This window comes from Malaya genurostris, chromosome 3 (assembly GCF_030247185.1).
Source record: "Malaya genurostris strain Urasoe2022 chromosome 3, Malgen_1.1, whole genome shotgun sequence".
In the NCBI taxonomy this organism is placed as follows: Eukaryota; Metazoa; Arthropoda; class Insecta; order Diptera; family Culicidae; genus Malaya; species Malaya genurostris.
This window is the reverse complement of record NC_080572.1, coordinates 198,156,280-198,178,624: the sequence shown is the minus strand read 5'-3', so window position 1 is coordinate 198,178,624 and position 22,345 is coordinate 198,156,280. Positions and strand designations below refer to the sequence as shown.

The window sequence follows — 22,345 nt, the reverse complement described above, 5'->3', positions numbered from 1 at the left end:
TTACAATTAACTAACTTTAAATGAAGGTAATCTTTACAGTGCTTTGAATTTATAAACTTGGCAGTTGAAATAAATAATGAGATATAAACCTAAAATGATTATTATTTCTACTTACGTTTTTTGTTTCTTAAAATCCTTTTTTTGTTGTTAATAGTAAAATGATTTCTTTCAAAATAATTTGGAGCGATATTTTTGATACATTTTTTGTCGATTTATTTTCTTTTAGCAATTCTAATTACTTACATTAATGAAACTACAATTATTTCCGAACGACAATCATGGCGCGATGTCCTTGTAGTTCGGTTAAAATAGAGATATCCTGTAAGAATTTGGATTTCTGAAATGCTCCACGAAAAAGAAATAAGCAGATAAAATTTCACTTTTTGAAACACGTACAAACTATTTTGTTTATTTACAGTTGAAAAAGTTTCTCTGGTTTATATGAAATATAACTGACACGGTTCATTTCAACAATAAACTGTGTTATACAGGGTGATTTTTTAAGAGCTTGAGAACTTTTTTGAACAATAAAACGCATAAAATTTGCAAAATCTCATCGGTTCTTTATTTTAAACGTTAGATTGGTACATGACATTTACTTTTTGAAGATAATTTCATTTAAATGTTGACCGCGGCTGCGTCTTAGGTGGTCCATTCGGAAAGTCCAATTTTGGGCAACTTTTTCGAGCATTTCGGCCGGAATAGCCCGAATTTCTTCGGAAATGTTGTCTTCCAAAGCTGGAATAGTTACTGGCTTATTTCTGTAGACTTTAGACTTGACGTAGCCCCACAAAAAATAGTCTAAAGGCGTCAAATCGCATGATCTTGGTGGCCAACTTACCGGTCCATTTCTTGAGATGAATTGTTCTCCGAAGTTTTCCCTCAAAATGGCCATAGAATCGCGAGCTGTGTGGCATGTAGCGCCATCTTGTTGAAACCACATGTCAACCAAGTTCAGTTCTTCCATTTTTGGCAACAAAAAGTTTGTTAGCATCGAACGATAGCGATCGCCATTCACTGTAACGTTGCGTCCAACAGCATCTTTGAAAAAATACGGTCCAATGATTCCACCAGCGTACAAACCACACCAAACAGTGCATTTTTCGGGATGCATGGGCAGTTCTTGAACGGCTTCTGGTTGCTCTTCACTCCAAATGCGGCAATTTTGCTTATTTACGTAGCCATTCAACCAGAAATGAGCCTCATCGCTGAACAAAATTTGTCGATAAAAAAGCGGATTTTCTGCCAACTTTTCTAGGGCCCATTCACTGAAAATTCGACGTTGTGGCAGATGAAATTATCTTCAAAAAGTAAATGTCATGTACCAATCTAACGTTTAAAATAAAGAACCGATGAGATTTTGCAAATTTTATGCGTTTTATTGTTTAAAAAAGTTCTCAAGCTCTTAAAAAATCACCCTTTACAAATTAGATCATATATAAAAGGAATCAAATTATTATTAAGATAAAGATAAATTAGAATTAAATCAACAAAGATTTTGCCAACAAAATCAACTCAACTTTTGTTGATAAGCAAAAAATTGGTAGTTTACTTCAACAATAAAATCAGCTGGAACAGCAATTTTTTTTGTTGGGTTAGACCAAAATGTTATTTACATCAAACAGCGATCATTGTTGGTGTTGAAGGGAGAAATTGGTTTGAAAGAATCGCATAGCAAATAATTGGTATTACATTCTTCTATTCTGGTATTACATTGTTCTGTTTCAACAGACTTCGCAGCCGATTCTTAGCGTACAGAATCATTGCATGGCTAGTACTACGATCCTACTGACACTACGAATCCTTCCAGGTCGGGGCTCGTACATACGACAACTGGTTTGTAAGACCAGTGCCCTACGAATTGAACCGCCCACCCGGGATAAACAATCATATTCTAGATAGAAATTACCAAAAATCAAATTTTAAAATCTACTAACTGCTTAGTTCTTCCAAACAAGCTCAATTTTTCAGCGTGTGGTATTGTGAGCTTACCAAATAGTTTTTTCAAAGTCGATGTACTGTATTTTTTTAATTTAGTGAATTGAACGAACTGTTTTTCTTCAAAAAAATATACGAGCCGTTGATCGTCCCGGTTGTCGCAATTGGAGTGGTTTTTTCACATGAGCAAATTGCTTGTCAAATCGCGTATTATTTTTTTAAATAATGTAATTGCTTCAGACCCGGTGACCGGTATTACGGAAATCGGTTCGTTTGGCCATCAAATAACAAGACCTCCAAAGCTGGTTCTGGATTCTGGAATTGCGTTATTGACTTTATTTACAAAAAATGAAAATCCGAGTCATACTTATCTAGAGTCATACTTATCTCAAATTAATAAGTATATTGTAATTCGTAATTTATTTCGTCATTGTATAATATTTTACTAGATTACTGGATTGCTAATTTGCTCGAATGGCTTGTTTGCTTAATTCAGTTTCGCCATACGACATCTTCGATCCAAGGTAAATATATATTGATATTTATGCCTTCTACTGTTTTTGGCCGTTCGTAAAAATAATCCCAAGGCTCACAGCTCAGTTCATCATCTAGAATTCCTATCACTCGATCGCGCTTGTTATTCTGCTGTTCCCTGATAGTCAATACATCGCCGGCAATTGTGAATTGCCCTGTGTAAAGATACCGTGAGCAATAGTATTTCACCTGAAGCGGAAAGTTTGTCCGATATTGCACCTGGATGCCTTCGATGTGAGTAAACGAATTTTGGTGGATAATTTGAGAAGTGAAAGTAAAATTGTCTGCATCGTTTTCAATCCATAAGCAGCTCAGCAAAAGTTTAGGAATTCTGAAAAGAAGCACAAATAAATCTGAGTATGCGTATTTGGTTTGGAAACAATTGAAAAATACTAACCTTACAGTTTTTTGTAGGTCAATGAGAGCTAGTTTTTCGTCCCATTGCTCGTAGTAAAATGTCAAATTATTGAATCCCTCAAAGTTTTGGTTTCCATATGAAATGAACACGGTTTCTGTGGAATTAATGGAATTATTATTTTATTTAGTCTGATCTAGTTCAAAAAGAGGCGTACTTGTTTTTCGAGCGCATTTTGCTGTTGTTAGTACAAATTGAGAACTGATTAGGATACCGTGACAAATCGTACGTGCAGTACTTCCTTGTGATTCCAATAGGTTAACCGTTGGATGACTGTACGATGCAAATTTGTCATTAACCTGACGGCTCTCTTGAAGGGGAAGTTTTTCGCACTCTGAAAATAGTTATGATGACATGGGCAAAATGTTTCAAAATGTTTTGGTTGGACCTTTTTCGCTGAAGCTGGGTAGTTTTGAATGGTAATTTAAAATCCGTTTTAGCCACAATCCATAGGGTTGTAATGCGATAGCTCCAATATATTCTGGTTGGTCTTTGATTTCTCCGGAAGCAAACATTTGCACACCAATTAGAAACCATTTTCCTGCATCATACTTAAATAAACCGTTGCCAGCGTTTCGGTTAAACTTGTGGGTTTCTGGAAAAAGATAAAAAATATATTAATCTTGTTTCGTGTGTTTTTCTATAAAATACCTTTGAACAATCCCAGGCAGAGTGCTGCCGAGTATGTCTTTTGGAATATTTTGGCTGTATTATTTTGACAAGTTTCCGGATCGTTTACCGGTAGGATTTCACTCTCACGCAAAGGTACAACAATATTTTTAATTTGAACTCGGTTAGTTTCAGGTATGCAAACAGGACCCACTAACGCATTAAATATCACCCGACGATTCAGCATGATTAACACCAAATCATTCTCCAGTTCTTCCACGTTGAACTGCTTTGGAAAATATAATTTTTTAATTAACAGTTCAGATCCGTCCGCCATCAAAAGCCATAGTTGCCGGATGTCAATTGGTTCACCGTTCAGATCATACAAACAGTGGGCAACAGTTAACACAAATTGATCGTTCATTAATGTAGCATCGCATAGTATCGAATCGCGTACGGGCATCCTATCAATTATCCTTACATTCCATTTCCAGCTAGGATCGTTTCGCTCACCGCAAATGGTTTCGACTGATACTACACTCGAAATAACATGCCTCGTTACAAAATAAATCAAAAGCAGCAATCGCTTCATCCTTACTAACAAGACCGAACATTTAAAACTGAACGGGCTCAGTATTCACAGCAGCAGCTGAAAAAAAAAGTTTGGTTCCGAAAAAGCGGATGATAGTAGCTGTATTTCACGCAGAGAAATTTTTTTTAAATATAACCAAATTTAGGTTTCACGCAACGATTTATTTTGTTAAAATAGTGACAAAAGAAAATCTGGTTTGATATAGAAAATATTGCTGCTTGAAACTACAAAACATGATAATCAATTTTACTCAGTGTGTTAGCTTGTTTCAAACGACATTTTGATAAAAGCAACGAATATTTCACTTGTGCGTTCCTGTCAATTTCTTGACAAACAATTTCACAGTGAATTCAATTTGAAAAATTTGTTATGAATGAACGAACTTTAGATAAAGTTAGGAATTGCTGCGCTTTGAATTCACAAAATTTTTAGTTGAAATAAATTACCTTAAATTTAGCTATTTCAACTAACGCTTTTCTTTGTTGAAATTAAACGTTTTTGTTTGTTTTTAAAAATTAAATGATTTCTTTCAAACTAATTTACAGGGTAATATTTTATTTCAATATATCTTGGTTCAATAATTTCTAGAAAACAATTATTTTTAATTTAGAATATTTTTAAGACATTTGATCGTTTCGTCATTCCGTTGCTACACGATCGAATTATTCACATACCGCAGTAAAGGCCTTTTTTTTATTTTGATAGCATCCAAACGATTCGGTGCTCCATCAGTCCGGCCAAAACGAGAACCTGCATCAAATATTTTTTGTAAAGAAAATGTGTTATGTAATATGATGCAAATTTTTGAAATATACTTAATCATCAATACATACACTTGAATTGTTGCAAACCTCCTAGGAAATGAAAGAAGCAAAATTCTTACGCAGGAGACATAAACGCAGTGGTTTATACGCGCGAGAAAAAACATGTTCTGGTTTATATGATATAAAACTAACGCGGTTCATTTAAACAGTAAACTTAGTTGTATTATTACACAAATAATAGCATAGATAAATTGAACCAAGTTTTTTCTTGATATGAAGGTATAGCTGGATTGAGTCAACGAGGACATTGCCGATAACATTAACTCAACTTTGGTTGACATGTAAAAAATTGTTAGTTTATTTCAACAATAAACTCAGCGAGAACAAATATAGTTTTGGTTTGGTTGGACCAAAATTTTGATTCAAATCAAACAGAGATCATTGTTTTTGTTGAAGGGAGAAATTGGTTTGTAACAATCACATTCTAGCTTGGAATTAATATAAATCAAATTTTAAAAACTACTAACTGTTTTGTTATTTTAAACATGCTCAATTTCTCTGCGTGTTGTATGTGTTTTCGGAAGTGGCGTCTCATGACAAAACTCACTGGTTGTGCACTGCTTATTCTGTTGTGTTTTTCAATACAATGAAATAACGATACACTTTCGGGTGGGATTTTTTTGTTCAACTTATTTCGTATCATCGATACAATAGAAGGATTCTGCGCTCTGCATGTCGCGCAAATCTGGGAGTAATTTCATCAATAAAACCGCTTCGACGTTTCAACTGAGACAGCAATTTGTTTTCGACGGCCATAAGCATACACGGTAAACTGGATGCACCTAGAAATGAATACTGACTATACTAGCAAATCACCAACTTGTTAATATTATTTACCCATAACTGGTTAAAAAGTCTCTCAATAATTTGCCTAGATTTTGAGTTTGTGAACTTTTTTTTGATTCTGGATGCATTCTACTTAAAATCCAACAAAAGTGCCCAAACTCAGTGTCTAGGTGAATTATTGAGATATTTTTAACCAGATGTGGGTAGAAACGGCTAACAGAAATTTGCTCTTATTTTCCTGTAAACTTCACCAAATACTACTAACTTTCTGAGTGCTACATAAGTATTTATTTCTAGATGCATGTATTTTACCGTGTAAGCCACTGAAGCCTTTCCTGGAATTGTGCATACAAGTTTCACAGAACCAAACGTGACAGAGAGAATCTGAGCTAATAAAATTAATTTTCATTGACTCAAAATAGACGAATATGACGAGAAATAAATTTCACTTTCTGTTCCGCTTGCACACTATGAGAACGAGATCCATACCCAGTCAACGACATAAGCGAACAGTAGTTTTAAAATTGTGTTCTTTCTTCCATTTACCCTTTCAGTCAGTTGGTTTTCACTGAAATCGCATACTGTGCAAGAGCGATATTCAACCGAAACTTTGAGAATCGATAATGACAGAAAACGCTTCACAATGATTTTTACCTGTTGGTGATCGAGTCTGTAGTAGTTTTGGTTTGCAAATACCTAACTCTTTTTAACCAGATTTTCAATATAACGATGAAATAATGAGAATTCAAATTCCACTGATTCTCCCTGCTGACGGTAGTTTGGTGTCGTCTTGTCGTAGAGGATCGAGCGTCGTTGACAATTATACTCTCTTTTGTTTTTATGAGAGACGAAAATGCTTAGTCTTTCTTCGTTTGTTTTGTGTGCGGTCATTTACGAATGAGACAGTAAAAAAACTAATATGAGACTGTTGCATTGGATTCTTTCATTGAGAATGCGTGATAATTTTAATCTCGGGAGTGAACAACACATTTCAGAGCTGAGTAATTCCTTCTCTTTTGCAGTAACTCATGTGCACGGAAAAGCACTAACGCAGCGACAAAAGATACTTAAAATTTTATGTTGGATGCATATGAGATGTGTGTAAATACACACAATTTCGGTGCACAAGGCAAGGTGCTCGAGTTCAGAGCAATTGTTTGAATTGTTTGAATCAAATAAAAAAAAAATTGAATTAAAATATGAGTCAAATAAAACTCTTTTTGAATCAAATTTAGTGTGACAATGTATATTAGGTTCTAATATATTAAGATATCACAGAAAGAAATAATGAAATTCACACATGTAAATCAATAGTAACATGTAATAGACATGGGTTGAATCGAGATTTTGATTGAAAACCTTCATCGATACAAAACTAAATTGGATTGCATTGAATTTTCAATGAATATAACTGTATCTTTCAATTAACGCTTAGTTTGCAATTAAATTCTATTGAAACCTACAGAATTGTAAAGTAACTTTATGTTTAATTACCTGCTCTAAATATGTGCATGAAAATAGATGTAAATTCACAAAATATTTTTATCTGTGATGGATTCAAATTTCAAAATTTTATTGAAGCGAATCAAATTTTTTTTTGTTTCAAATGCCTTTTGATGCCTAGTTGATTTTGTGATATTTAACACAACTTTTGCTAAGATTTCATTTTGTTACATCATTTAAGCGGAAAATGTACAGAAGTAATAACTTTCGAAGCAGTTGACGAATTTAAACTATCTGCACTATTGAAATCGTTGGAATTGTGCGATACTTTATTGAGTGCTATCATAGGAAAGGTAGGTTATGAATTATGTATGTAAAACGAAATTGCATTTGTATTAATTCCAGAGAACGGTTTCACAGTAGAGCTTTTGTAAATTATTGAACGAAAGTAAGAAGAGGAGTCAATACCGCAACCGTAATCAGCTGAGCGCACAAATGCATTTAATAATAAATAAAAATTTAATTTACAATAACTAGTCATTTTTTTTTTTTAAACAATTTATTGAATTTAAAAAAATCCATCATTAAATCTACAGTCGCACGAAAGCCTGATTTTAGAAACAAAACTAATATGCTAATATGAAATATACTTAAATTCAAAGCACAATATGTTTGAATTTAATGTTTCTTTTATTTATTTCTAATAATAATTTGCTTTGATGTAAATATCAAATGTATTTGAAACAAAGGAAAATAGAAATAAGCGCTGATTCAAAATGATATATCTTTGAATTCAAAGTGTAATATATTAAAATTTGAAATAAATTTTTCTGCGTGTACTGTTCCGTTTCACGAGGATGAATTTAAGATTGAAAATATTGAATTGAAATATAGTGAACTCAAAATTAGCTCACTTTAGCCGAAATAACATAAATTTGAAAAAAAATCAATTGAATTTCATGTAATATTCGTCATTTTCTATATTGCTTGACAGCAACGTGCCTATGATGGTGTTGTGAGAAATACACTGTGGGCTCTGTGGCGTTATATCGTGAGCAAAAATTACATAGAAAATAATGACATGAATTTTTGCAACATTGGCTTTCGTGTTGAAATAATTAGTTGAATGCAATAAAATGGGTATTATAAGAAATCATTTATTTTCTGAAATAACTGACGTTTAAAATGCTAGTGATGTCCAATTATGTTAAGCTCAATGTATTGATGCTAGTCAGGCTATTGAATGAAATGAATACAAGCCGGGTATTACGATCAAATCAATAACAGTCTCTTTTTACGAGCATTCAAAACGTGTGGTAAGCCCACTGCGCTCAATCACTGAAAATATTCCTGGTTTCCATGTGTCGGTTTTGCCTATTATGCTTTGTGCAACTCGAGCGGTTAACATTTTGCGCGCATTTTCTGGCACTACATTTTACCTTAAGGGGTGATGCCAGTATGTCGCATATAATCACGTGTGTCGCTCTGCGTATTACATTTCTCTCCATGCTCTCTCGCATATGTACAAAATGACTCTCGATGGGCCGGGGGACCAGAAAAGTTACGATATTTTCGGTTACAAGTTTGCATAAAATGTATCTGCATCCAATAAAGCTACCGCTTGTTTGGCAACGTTCCTGAGTCGATTTTATTTCTCTCTTATGCTTCGTTACGTTACCAGGAAACTGGAGCAGAAAAAATGGCACGTTCATAGAAATCGACTTACCTTCACAAAAATAACATTCACTTCATTTTTATCGGGACAACACCTATGTTTTTATGCACTAATCGCATCTAAATTGAATTATCTAGACATTGTCAGGATAGAATTCAGCTATGCAATTCTTCCTTCAGTAAAAAGACTTTCCCGACCGCTAATGTCAATGAATCATTCAGAAATTTTCACAGAATAATCTAAACTAATTTTCTAAGAGATTGTCAGTTGGGTTTTTTGATATTCGTCACCGTTTCTGAGAAAATCAGATTTGAAGCGTGAAAATAGCCCTCTAAAACGCCCTAATACACACTGGCCTCAGCCCTTAACGTGAAGCGTAACGGAGCGCGCATGGCGTTTTTGATCAATTATTCAAACATAAGACAGAATTTCGAAAAACAAAAAACAAAGTTTTCGCCATTAAATTTATCACAACTAAGTACTCTTAGAATTTTGAAATTTTGCGTTGCGGACCCGCCTTCCGATTCCGAAATCACGAAGTCTTTCAAATCTGATCTTAAAACTCTTTCAAACGGTTTATAACGCGAAGACAGAGACGATGTTTGGACGATTGGTATCAACATTATGCTGATTTGTTGGTTTAGTTAGTTGGATGACCAAACACCTTATCAGATTGAGTATGAGTATGATCACACCCAAAAGAGTCACGGTGATATTTTCTTCAGAGGTACTGCGTATCCCTTAAAAAAACCCCTGCTTTTTCGTATCTATGCGAAATATATTTTCGGAAATAATGCTCTGAAAATTTCGGATGCCTCAAAAAGGACCGTTTAGGTTGTTGGTCATCCAGCACTCGATTGTCAAAGTCGTCCAGTATTTGCCTCAAATCCAAATAATTTAAAAATAAATTCATCAGTGAACATTTATTGACGTGTACTGCAACCTTCTCCACGGCGTTAACGAACTGTATATAGTGCAACTCGATGAAAAATTTGACATTGTTCGTTATTAAATGCAGTTTCGATATGTTTCCAAGCAGTTGGTGATGACAAAAATCTAATAACAATTGGTCGAACTGATTACTGTTCCGAAGGAGTTTTGTGATATTTAGCATGAAAAAACACTTGGATACAAATATAGGTTGAGTTTATTCCCGAACAAGACATCCATAGCATTTTATAGTATAACCACGTAGAACAGGGGTCAAGTTAAGAGAACCATGGTGAAAATAATTTGCGTAAGTATTTAAATGGAATTAGCTTTAATAATTTTTTGTCACCTATCAACCGAGAAAACGATCCTGGTGATTTGTAATATCTCGTCCATTTTACTTGTTGCTTACTATATTTCAAAACATTACACAACTTGTATATTTGACGCCTGTTGTCTGTGGTAACTGGAAAATGGTTATGAAAAAAAAACTAAGGTCTGAGTTACAAAATCGAAATCGGTGTTAAAACCCCTATCTATACCATTATGCATCCAACAATCTTAAAGAGTAATTAATAAAATCTAGCGCACTCAAATGCTGTTTTACTGTTTACTTCTCATGGAAAAATCTTATGCTTGCACCTCGGCAATATGTTGTGGCTCGATTGCATTGTTTATCGTCGTCTATTCTAAGAAATCAATTTAAATTTTGGTTTTATCTCTCGGGCGCGTCTGATCGCTTGGCTAGATTTGCAATGCTCAAATTGTTTGTAGACCCCCTGTCTTGATTGATTCCGTACTTTCCTTTATCGTCATATAATAGTAGAATATAATCAAATGTAGATGTTCCATTGTGCCTTCAAAGCACTCAGTAAAAGTATTCCTGTGTTGTCAATAATGTGTTGTTTTGGATTTCGTTTTACGCTATTGTTGCGCATTATGGAATGGAGCGGGCATTGTATGTGTACACGCTAGACACACGAACGCATTACTGACTGAAGTAGAACCGGTAAATGATGGTCGCTAGCAGTCCAAGGATCAGAGGCACAATCCAGGATTTGAGTGAGCTGAAAGAAGGTAGAAATAAAAAAATATTGGTAACTGAATTAGATACGACGACCACGGTGGTGCCACTAGGAAGAGACAATGCTAAGATGATTTTTGTATGTAGAACTTCCAATGAATTCATAGTTGTGCAGTATTTAAAGAGGCTCTTCGCAATAGTTTAACTGTCAATAATACGAAAATGCCAATAGTTCTCAAAAATTGAAATCATTCTTAATTTATCATTGACGCATAACGCCGAAATAATATTCCTTGTTGACAGTTTCGTCAGGCGGAAATAACTCAGACTGCACCTCCCCGCGATAATCGAAGAATACTGTCAATATGAGCTTGGATGGTCTACCGGAACACTTCGTGTTTAACACGTTGTCTGTCTTCTTTTTAAACATTTTGTACCAATTTAAAGTTGGTGTTTTTTTTATAGGACATGGGCCCTATAAAAATGCTGCAGTATTTGCTATTTCCGCAGCGGTTATTCCATTTTTCTTGTGTTTATAGTTTTCTAGAAATTATTTTTAAAGGCCGTCGCTTTAAATGACCGTTCGAAGTTTCAAACACTCATTACCCTGTAATTTCGGAACTGCAGAACAGAAATTTTATGAAACCTTCCTTTTAATCTAAACGTGTGATAATCAATTAAGCATTCCATGAGATGTCGAAATGAGTTCCAGTTTAGTTTGTGGACATTATTCAGGGTTATTCCGGAGCATAATCCAAAACGGTTCGTGTGGCCATGAATAGATATGACGAACAAATTGGAATCACTCTGTAAGTCCATAACCGGAAGTCGGAATCGGATAAAATTTATCAATTTTTTAATTTCGGTGTAGTCGAAGTCAGTTAATTTCACCTTAGGAATTGTAAACCATTGCATTTGATTCGACAGTTTTGAAAATCGGTATAGCCAAGGTATAGGATTTGATTTTCAAAAGAAACACAAAAAATTTAAGAAAATAATGAAATCTTTATTGGAATCCAATTTTGGCACACTCTCTCCCACATAACGGCCGGTTATCACAAATAATGCCACCGGTCCATAATCCACGCCAAATAGTGACTTTTTTGGGGTGCATTAGTAGCTCTTGCAATGCTTCTGGCTTCACTCCAGATGCAGCAAAGTTGCTTGTTGGCGTATCCATTTTTCGATATTAAATTATAGACAGAACGACTTAAAAGGATTTCTTTCTCGTTAAATTTCCTACGAAAATGACACATGCACCGAATTTTAGAGTCTATAGGAAGATCTTCAGCCGATTTTTTGTAAGGAGTTATTTTTCCCATACTAAATTTCATACAAGCTTTAAACCACGGGTACGAAAATATAATTTTTTTTGTTTCAATTATACCCGTACCCGTCCCCGAAAAATATAGTTCCTTCGATCGAGTGCACACCAAATACAATTTTTGGGTACTTTCCGGGATCGAAAACCAAATGCCGGGTCAATTGAAATATGTTTATTTGGTTATCGACTATCAAAATCTCAAACGCGATAAACCCGATTAATTTATGCGAAATTGACATTTTTCCACTGATCACCCTATATCTCTTGAACCGGCAGTCGGATCTATTTACAAAACAAGAAGTTTTCTTGGGATCTATAGACCTTTCATTTGAATCTTGAATGGAGGAATTCGGTTTCAGCCACCTACGTCGTTACAGATATCATCCCGTAGTTCCGGAACCAGAAGTCGGACCCAAATTAATTTCAGGAGTCTTGTATAGGAGCATAGAACTTTTCATATGAATATATGTTTGTTGAAATCGGTTAAGCCATCTCCGAGAAATATTGAGTGAAATTATTTGTCACACACGCATCAAAAACAACGACCGTTTCGCAATATATAGTTATAAATACACTTCCTTATGTCATACTCCTTTCTTCTACGTAAACTAATTCTCTTACGACTCTTTTGAAAAGATTAGAGAACTTTGGTTCTTCAACAAAGATGTTTACTCATTCTTCTAGAAGAACTAGTTCTTTTGAACCATTCGTGAACGAATTTCCTATCGTTGGTATGAGACTCGGCTCTCTGGGCCTCGGTAATTTTGGCATTAAAAATGCCTTACTCTTCAATGTACGGGCCCGGGCGTCAGTTAAAATTTTCAAAAAATAGCCTATGTTTTCACTAACCAATCACAACAGGGCAAATTTCGTGCACGGCGGACGGTTTCGATCGTTGGTCTGCACTTAGAATTTCTTATAGCAGCAAATCTTCTTCGTTTGGTATAGGGAGAGTTTACGTCATGCAAGAAAAAGTATCGCTTCTTTCTGCATCGTACGAACGTTCGCACAAAAGGGAATCTATAAATATATGCCATTTTACAATTTCTTTAATCGACATCCAGCCGCAAGGTACCAGGTAGCTTGTTGCTCGCTGGATGCTTGCTTTTGTTGTGTGTCATTTTCTTCCATCTGGTGCACACCGTGTTCGCTTTAGTATATTGAATAGTGATTTTACGGGAACTAGCAATCTACAACAATAAATCGAATACAATGTAAGGGTGAATTCTGGGTGTGTTGAATGGCATATATCAACTGAATATCAACTGTTAAACCAAATTAATCACCAGGATTAAGCCGAGGTAAAGTGTTTATTTCCAAATTATTTAAATTGTCGTTGGTAGTCACTATCACTTTACGTAATTTACTTCATTATTATTTGTTGAAATGAACAGTGTCAATCTTCAATTGCTAAAGCATAAATCGCTGTAGGGAAACTACTTTGGAATTATTCAATTTTCGTGCTGCATAACTGAGCGTCGAAATGGCAGTTCGGAAACTTATGAAATATTATTGACAAATAAAGGTAAACCGAAACTGTCACCGATGGGTTCATTTAACACTTATATAAACAGGTATATATAGATATATAATTTGCAAAAAAGGTACTGCGTGTTGTCTGCGTACCATTTACCTAACGTGTACATTGGTCATTCGAAGCTAATAGTGTTCACATTAGCGCTGATATCAAGTGATATACGGATATACTTGATATCCGATGATATCATGTGCGATATCACTTGATATCCCATACAATTTGATGTCAACGCGTATCACCATTTTGGCATGATATCCGGGATATCATGTACGATATCATGTCGAGTTGTCAAAAATCGCAACTAGCAACACGGATAATGGCATTGAACGCACTCATTTATGAACGTCACTTTGAGAGTGACAATAAACAATCATTATAATTTTGATTTTATCATAGAAACGGCAAACGATATCATTTCGATCATATGTGAACACTTCGACATGATATGCATATCATCTCGGTATATCAAGTGATAGCAGCGCTAATGTGAACATAGTATAAGGCAGTCACTGAAAAGACACTGTGAAATGTACTAGAAATATACGCTAGATTTAAATAGACAAGATTTTTAGATATTCCGAAATATTACTATCCGTTCGATTCAAAAGATACATTTGAGAAAACCTTCTATTCATAACAAATTAACACAAATTATTGTAATAGTTTAGTCGTGCTGTATGTTTAATTTTTATTACTTTATCCTTTATTCATCGGTTCTTATCCGAAGGATCCTTTGTCTGAGAGCGATTTCGATGAACTTTTGGAAGAATCCATAAAAAACCTTAGATGGAGTTCCATTTCTTTTGAAGGATTGGCATAGCGAACATGGCCGAATACTGTTGTTTTCAACCAGTGAAAATATTCGTCGATTGGCAGACGAGACAATACGTTTCGTTCCGCTGGTCAACTTCTTACCTAGCAAAACTGAGCGAACCTATACAGTTGCCCTGAAGGAGTTATCGAAAATTGCAAAATCTATAATTCAAGAACAACACTCACAGATTTTGAAAATTCAACAATCAAAAGTTTGTTAAAAGTATTTTCCGATTCGCAGCAAAACATTTTTTTTCATCTCACGCAAATTTTTTTTTAATTTTTTTTACAGTGCACTGGATTTCGCTCACTGTACATAGAGAACGGATTCTATGAAATATTGGACAATTGACGTAAAGAACAAAAGCTAGTGGAAGGAAGAATTTTTGAGATACTTCAGGGAACACCAGGAACCTAAAAGATTAAAAAACAGATGGAAAAGGGTGACAAGTTATTTAAAATTGTGGAAAAATTTGCAGTGATAGACAACATTTCTGATTACATTACGGGTGTTGCATAAATATTAGAAGACTATTAATTACAATAATTATATTCATTTTGTTTCATGAACGTCTTTCTTTCTGTGATTCGCTACTTTACATGTTCAAGAATGGTCTTTATCCACTTCATGAAGACAACAAATAACACACGAGCCAATATTCCGGGCAAACAGGTAGAACACAGATTTGAGTGCCGTCCGACCTCGCTACCGCTCGATCGGACCTGAAAAGGGTAAACAACCTATGTTTGAGTTAATCGGGCAAACGAGTGGATCACAGGTTCGTACGCCAGAGGCCGCCGCATCCGACCTTTAGTGGCATTCCATCTTCTGTTATATTCGACGTTTTGGTATCTCGACCAGTGCGGTAAAATTTCATTTTCAATCGAATAATATAAGATGAAAATGAAAGTTATGGCCGCTGACCGTCAGCATATCCCTATTAATTCATTTGACTTTTGCTGCCATTTTCAAGTGAAGCTCCCGGAATTCATCGTCAGTTGAATAATCGTACCTAGTCATTTGAAGTTTTGCTTGCTCAGTTTCGAGTGCCAAGTATTCTAACTCCTTCATTGCCTACGCTCTTGGTAGTAAGCAAGTTCGAACGAATAGAATTATAGCACATGGATCAATAAGTCACGAGACTAACAATGGAAACAACATTTTTTTTGCAAATTTTTTTTATTCATCAACATAATCACCTTTTAGTGTGATACAATGGTTCCAACGTTTTTCCAATTTTTCAATACCATGTTTATAAAAAAATGTATCTTTCGCTTCAAAATAAGCTTCAGTTTCAGCGATGACCTCATTTGAGCCAAATCTTTTTCCCTGGAGCATTTTTTTTAAGATCAGCAAAGACTAAATCTGACGAGTATGGGGGGTGAGGAAGCAGATCAAAGCCCAATTCGTTCAATTTCGCCATTGTTTTCATCGACTTGTGGCAGGCTGTTTTTGTTCCATCGAAAGCAATCGCGGCACCCACTAGGAAAAAACCTTCTTCATGCTCAATTTTTCATGAAGGATAGTAAATACACTTCCATATGATATCTGTATCATCTCAGCAATCTCACGAAACTTAACTTTACGATCTTTCATTATAATTTTTTCACTTCACTCACATTTTCCGGTGTAACGGCTTCCACAGGTCTACCCGAGCGTTCCGCGTCATTTGTGTCGGTACGAACACGTTTAAACTCGGCTAACCACCGACAAATCGTTGCTTTTGATGGACAAGAGTCCGGATAACATTTTTCAATCCATTTTTTCGTTTGCACGGTGTTTTTACCCATTAAAAACAATGTTTCATCAAAACACGAAACTCGGTTTTTTCCATTTTTTAAACAAATTACAAAACGACTTTACTTCACGGAAAGACCGAAATCAGCATTTTGGCGAAAAAATTAGTTGATTTTCTGATTTTAGTTAGTTATTATTTTAGACAACTAAAAAAATCTTACTTTTGCTAATTTAGATTTTTTAAATCTAATTCCCTTAATAATAATAAAATATTTGTTGAAATGGCTATTTTTTTAGTTGAATTCACCAATTAAACGTGCTGTCATTTCTTAGCTAAGGCACACTTTATTTCCATTCAACTAATTTTTTAGTTGAATTAGAGAAATAAAACGTTTTCAACCAACATAAATGGTTGAATTGGTTTCTGCAATTTGCAGCTATATGGCGCTCTGTCACCGAAAAAACGTTAACCCTGTAATAACTACTAGCCACTAGATGGCACACTACTACCGAAAAAAATTTCAGTCGCGGTTATCTTTTCTATATTGGCAGGTATAAATACGATGTTGTATTGGAGAAAAAGACATAAGCGAAACATAAACTTCTTTTTGAAAATTTTACTTCTAAATCGCTGTTTTCTTCATTCGATTTCGCGAAATCGACTCTCTCACTGAAAACTTTGAGCACTCGGAAAACAAAAACCGAATACAAGTAGTACACCGGACGGCGTAGCCCGGAATGTTAGAAGATACAAAAAACATCATTTGACGTGTACAATTAGAGTGCAACATTCGAAACTCACTTCACTGTTCCGCGTAAAAACATTATTACCCACAATCGCTTCAAATGCGCACAAATTCTGCATAAATACACTTTCCAGTAACAGTTTACGTCATTTTCACATATCGGTTTAGAAATTTATATATGCGAAAAACATCTAAACAATTTGCAAGCAGTTTCAACAAGACTGTCCTTATTAGCTTTTTAATGGATTGTTTTGCTTTGACACTTCTCATGAGTTTTTGGCTAATAAACTTGTTGATAAAACCAATTTTATTTTTGTTTTCTTTGTGGTGTCCTTCAGTAATGACAGTGATAGATAAATAGAAACAAATTTTTCGATTTTAATAACGAAATTAGTTGTCAATGAGAATTTCGTGTTGGATTGAAATATTTCTGGTTTGTGTCCAGAATATTCGCCAACTAAAGACAATCTCTAAAAATAAGAGTTTTTTCAGCAAAGTAAATTCTCAATTTTAACTAATTTTATAGTTATTTTGGAAATTTTGTTGTTAAAATCAACTAATTCAAAAACAGTAATACGAATTAGGCGCAGAGCTAATTTCGGGCGTTCCGTGTTCAACCTCGATAACTCAGCTGTTTCTGGTCGGATCGACTTGAAATTTTGACCCGTTTCAAGCAAAGGTTAGTACTCTAGAAAGACATGGTTACTGGTTTACTACGAGCGCCATCTCTGCTTTAGTCTCGGGACTTATTGATCCATGTGTTAAATGGAGTAAAGTATTAAAAATGAAAACTGAAGGAGGAAACAATTTATTTATGTGTATTCTGTGATTGATATTTCAGCTATCTGATTTGTCTTTCATCTATTATCTTGAACCAATTCGAATGTTTACATGAACCTGATTTGAAGGCCGCTCTCACACTATTGAAGAGATATTTTGTTACTTCAAGAGATCAACTGACGGTGGTTGAACTGAGCCTCGATTGAAGAGAAACGAGTGATGAACTGAATGCTGTCCGTTCGGGCCGTTAGCAAACATGGTGTGTGTCAGAGAGTGAAGTTTACTGCATTAGAGAGATCGTCAATGTGTTCCACATTCAGTTTTAATTGAATTGAATGAAGTTTTACTGCACTGATCTCGACTATCCGGTACTTCGACTTTTTGTTATATTCGACCTTCTGTCACAGACTAACAGACATGACAGTATGAGTAAATTCTTATAAAAATAATTTTTCGTGATGCACTAGTTCCACCTATATTGTACTGCGCGAACTATTTACTATCGGCACACCCCTTGTGTTACGTAAAAGTTTTTTTACTAGTTGGTTTCAGTTCGTTTGTCAACACCGATCAGCTGCTTGCAGGGATGCCTGATTTCATCATAATATTTGAAAATGAATCGTCACAATAAATTATTGGATTACGTTGATAATATATTTAACATTTTTAGCGATGTTGGAAGGTTCATGTTGTTCATCTAGACTATTTTTGATTGTGTTGGTAATTTTCACCCGAAATTAAGTGCGGCAGACCAGAAGTAAGTAAATATTGTAACAAACGGGTTCAATTTTGTATTGCGTTGAATGATGAGAAGTAGGCACAATTCTGTATATAGTTTTGGCAATATGTATTAAATCTGAATCCTGCATGAAATTCACATGGACGTATGCAAATCAATACACTACAGGTAATTCTGTATGAATGGCAACTCTGTTACTCTCTACTATAGTTACCACCAAGTTAACTTCTCTCGCCCGGCAAGCAAAAAACCATTTGCACGTGAGCGGGAGGAATTGTTGGATGAGTTGCGGAAAAGTGAAACTGAATACCGATGAAACTGTTGACGGTTAGAAACGTCTTAATGCTCAACACGGAAATTCGAATTGTGCTTGAATTACATATTTTTTGGATTGTCACTTGTCAAACTAATGTTTTGAAAAAATGCTTGTGGCCCGGCAAGTAGCTCTAGGACAGGCCCGTGCAGGCGGTACTCCTATGAATTGCAGAAAACGCTTTACTTGTGTCGTTTTCGCTTGAGAAAACTGAAACTGACCTAGGGTAGTTTCATCAAACAAACACTTTTGACGAAACTGTGTTGATTTGGCATTTAGCAACGGGTGTTTGAGCAAACCTGATATAAAAACCAGGTTCGAAACTGACTCGATTTTCAGTTCAACAACGTTTAAACAAGGTTTGAAACTGACGTCAAACAAACAGTTTGACAGCAGTTAGAGTGGAAACTGGGTTAGGTTTAGCTTCAAGCGAAAACTATTATAAAATAAGCTCAGAATTACCGTTCTAGTCGAGGACCTAATCTAATCTATTTTTCAAATTCAAATCTGTTGATGAGATAGTTTCAAAATTGCATTTTTAATGCCATTATGATCGGTCGGGTTTCGTACACAACTCCGTAATTTTTATTCTAAAGTTTGAGCAAATTCTATACCTTTTTAAAAATGTATAAAAAATATAAAAACAAAACTTAATCTCACTTCTTTGTTGAACAATTTAAGGCATCGTAAAAATCGATAATACATGTCTTCTAAAATTTTAGAAGTTATTAGTGAGTCTGGGCGAATAGTTTATGTTTATCAGATGTATCCAGAAGTATTCATGTTTATCAGATTTAAAAAAAAATCGTTAAGTTAAGTTAGACTGTTTTTTTTTTCAAACGCACATATTATTGGGCAATTATTTTTTGCCGCTTTAATTTAATTAAAAAAAAACTAAAAACGAGAAGTATCCAAAGATCTGGTTCTAGCCTCAACTACAAGCAACATAAACCATACTTTCGCCCATACCACACTTCGTGATTTTAAGCTTTCTTACTTCATAATACAGTGATTGTTAAATGTACTCGTATTCATTTCACATTGGCAGGAATTAAAAACGAATTGAACTAAAATCCAATTGAAATTACTACTCTTTTTATACTACCCTGCAGTAATTTTAATTTCAATAACTCGTACTTGGTTATGTCATTTTCAACTATTAGGGAGATGGTCCGAAACTGGCTGGGAAAATGGATTAACAGTTGTCAGGTTCTGTCCTAGGATCTTACTAGTAAAACACAAACGCATTCAATATACAAAATTCTAACTATTGCTTCAATGCTATTATGCAATACCACCCTCGCATAATACTTACTTTTCATCTTTCTGATCAGTGCTCCAGTCGGGTTCCTTCTTGACCGGAACTTGTTTCCGCTCAGATTCGATCAGTTCGCCGATCTTGAACTTTTTCATCATTTCGCGAGCATCTGTACTGTGACCAACATCTTCGAATGCCTCCGTGGCCTCTTTGCCGGCCTGTTCCAACAAAACTTCCTCACCTCCGGGATGCTATGACAATGCAAAGAAACAAAACAAAAAAATATATACTATTATTAGTTGTTGCTTAGTCATCGTTAGACATCAGCCTAGGCGCAATCAGCTATGGTTACCGCTAGGTATGACATTAATCTCGTATAAGGTACTGATAAACGACGGAGAAAAAACACTTCATGCTAACGTAATCAAACGGGCCTATTTTGCTGCGTCATTTAGAAAAAACGAGATGTCATTTTAACAAACAGATTAGTCACAAAAGTTAAATGATCTACTTTTTGATAGTGTATATTGATATTTAGTATCTTGACCGGCGAACAACCACTAAGAAAATCGAGCCGGGTATAAATAAACGATAATAATAATATTGAAGTATCTTGCAATTATTCAACTTAACGACACACCTTGATCAATCATTACTACATATTTTTGCTGTTATATCACTACACACATATTGCCAGACATTGCGTGTTTCTGTCATATATTTAGCGAAACTCAAGGAAAATGAAACTAACATGCGATCCTAACTAACACATTTCCCTTAAACCAGACTAGATAGATCAGCTTTGAATATTGAATGATCCATTTATAATAATTAAACGTAGAAAACAAACTTCTAAACTACGATAACCGTTAGTGTTTTTGTTGATTATTGTAATTTATTGATAAACAAGATTTTAGCTCGATTAGGTCTTTCCTTTTTCTCAAATAAATAAATATTTCCATCTGTCGCACGTAGGGTCAGAGTGCTGGATGTACTACGTTTTTCGATTAAAACAAATGTTCTTGGCAGCAGCAGTTAATGTATTTTATTTAGTCAGATTATTTCAAAATGAAGTTTTTCCAACTATTAGTACACGCATAACACATGTATTTTCCACTGACCAAGTTCATTCATTAGCCGTAATGATTGCAACCCCTTGTAATGCACTAATGCATATGGTAAAACTAATCAACACTCGAGTGAAGTCAGAGTGCGTCAAGATCAACACTGCATTGATTACTTTTTACTATTGCAGACGATTCAGAAGGTCAAAATGCCACGAAGGGATTGATGTTGCAGTCTAAACCGATCGCGTTAACGTTTATGCGCGTGGTGGCAGTTTTTACCTACACTTAAACGGAATAAATGAGGAAAACCAGATTTTACTTTCACTCGGTAATACATTCCGATGAAGTGAAAACTGAGGCCAACAATATGTTTACTACAAAAATACTATTTACAACAAATAGTGGACACGTATGTCAAAGAGAAAATAACTATTTAGTAGATACATACATTTTGTACCAAGCATCAAAATATATTTCTATATACATCAATTGATTGAATATGGCCTTGAACTCTGATTAACAAGAATGATCACTGAGTGGAGTACACCAACTGAAAGATTTGTTCAAACTCGTTCTAGATGTGACTTGCAAGAAATTAGAAAACAATTAAGTTATTGTTAAACTGCGAATGATTTTATTGCTAATAGCACATACAAATTACTAATCAGCCATCGTTAATCAACTTTCTTTTATTACATAATTAATTTTGGAGACCCCACAGACATTGTTTTTTCTGGCGAAAACCTTCCGCTTATCAATGCACTTATCACTGGATAACAAACTACTTATCAGGAATCTGTAGAAGTTGATATCTCTCTCTCTCTATTTCTCTTCACAAAACCTACCTGTGACTAAATCACCGTGAAAAGTACACGTAGACCGTAGGGTTTACAGACAACGCAAAATATGCTTACCTCATTTAGAAACTCCGTCACATCGTAGATGTTATTGTGAATCACTATCCAGGTAGATTTGTTGGTATTGTGGGTTTTAATTTCCGCGAGAGAATAAGTTTTCACCTCCGACATTGTATATATAATGAAATGAAACCACTGCAGAAAAAATGACTGGCACCGTAATTATTTCTTAAGGAAATGAAACAAAACTCCGGATTACGACTTATGAACACCTGCCGCTCCTTGCTAGGCAATCTATGGAACTGAACTGACATGTGTGTGGCGAAAAGACGTTCAGATTAAATTTTGTTCCGCTAATGTTTCCAGTGATGCCAAGATTCACTTTTCTTTGTAAGGTTCCTCA

The 22,345-nt window shown here is 35.0% G+C and overlaps 2 protein-coding genes across 2 annotated transcripts; both read right to left on the bottom strand.

Moving 5' to 3' along the window:
- Positions 1-1,974: 1,974 nt before the first annotated feature.
- LOC131438275 (uncharacterized) lies at positions 1,975-4,121 on the bottom strand. The gene is made up of 5 exons (XM_058608156.1): positions 3,539-4,121; positions 3,276-3,482; positions 3,045-3,221; positions 2,870-2,984; positions 1,975-2,803 (listed from the first exon to the last, which is right to left on the bottom strand). Exons 1-5 carry the CDS (start codon positions 4,086-4,088, stop codon positions 2,431-2,433), a joined length of 1,422 nt encoding a protein of 473 aa, XP_058464139.1. The 5' UTR covers positions 4,089-4,121; the 3' UTR covers positions 1,975-2,430.
- A 5,824-nt stretch (positions 4,122-9,945) lies between these two features.
- On the bottom strand, positions 9,946-22,261 carry LOC131435558 (cytochrome b5). Its single transcript, XM_058603575.1, has 3 exons — positions 22,000-22,261; positions 20,076-20,269; positions 9,946-10,813 (listed from the first exon to the last, which is right to left on the bottom strand). Exons 1-3 carry the CDS (start codon positions 22,111-22,113, stop codon positions 10,735-10,737), a joined length of 387 nt encoding a protein of 128 aa, XP_058459558.1. The 5' UTR covers positions 22,114-22,261; the 3' UTR covers positions 9,946-10,734.
- Positions 22,262-22,345: the final 84 nt, after the last annotated feature.

Excerpts from the sequence above, each read along its gene's own strand:
- LOC131438275 (XM_058608156.1), bottom strand. The coding sequence starts at position 4,088 with ATGAAGCGATTGCTGCTTTTGATTTATTTTGTAACGAGGCATGTTATT. Across the intron at positions 3,483-3,538 it reads CTGCCTGGGATTGTTCAAAG|AAACCCACAAGTTTAACCGA; the intron begins GTATTTTATAGA and ends ATCTTTTTCCAG. Across the intron at positions 3,222-3,275 it reads ACCCAGCTTCAGCGAAAAAG|AGTGCGAAAAACTTCCCCTT; the intron begins GTCCAACCAAAA and ends AACTATTTTCAG.
- LOC131435558 (XM_058603575.1), bottom strand. The coding sequence starts at position 22,113 with ATGTCGGAGGTGAAAACTTATTCTCTCGCGGAAATTAAAACCCACAAT. Across the intron at positions 20,270-21,999 it reads TGACGGAGTTTCTAAATGAG|CATCCCGGAGGTGAGGAAGT; the intron begins GTAAGCATATTT and ends GCATTGTCATAG. Across the intron at positions 10,814-20,075 it reads ACTGATCAGAAAGATGAAAA|CTCACTCAAATCCTGGATTG; the intron begins GTAAGTATTATG and ends ACCTTCTTTCAG.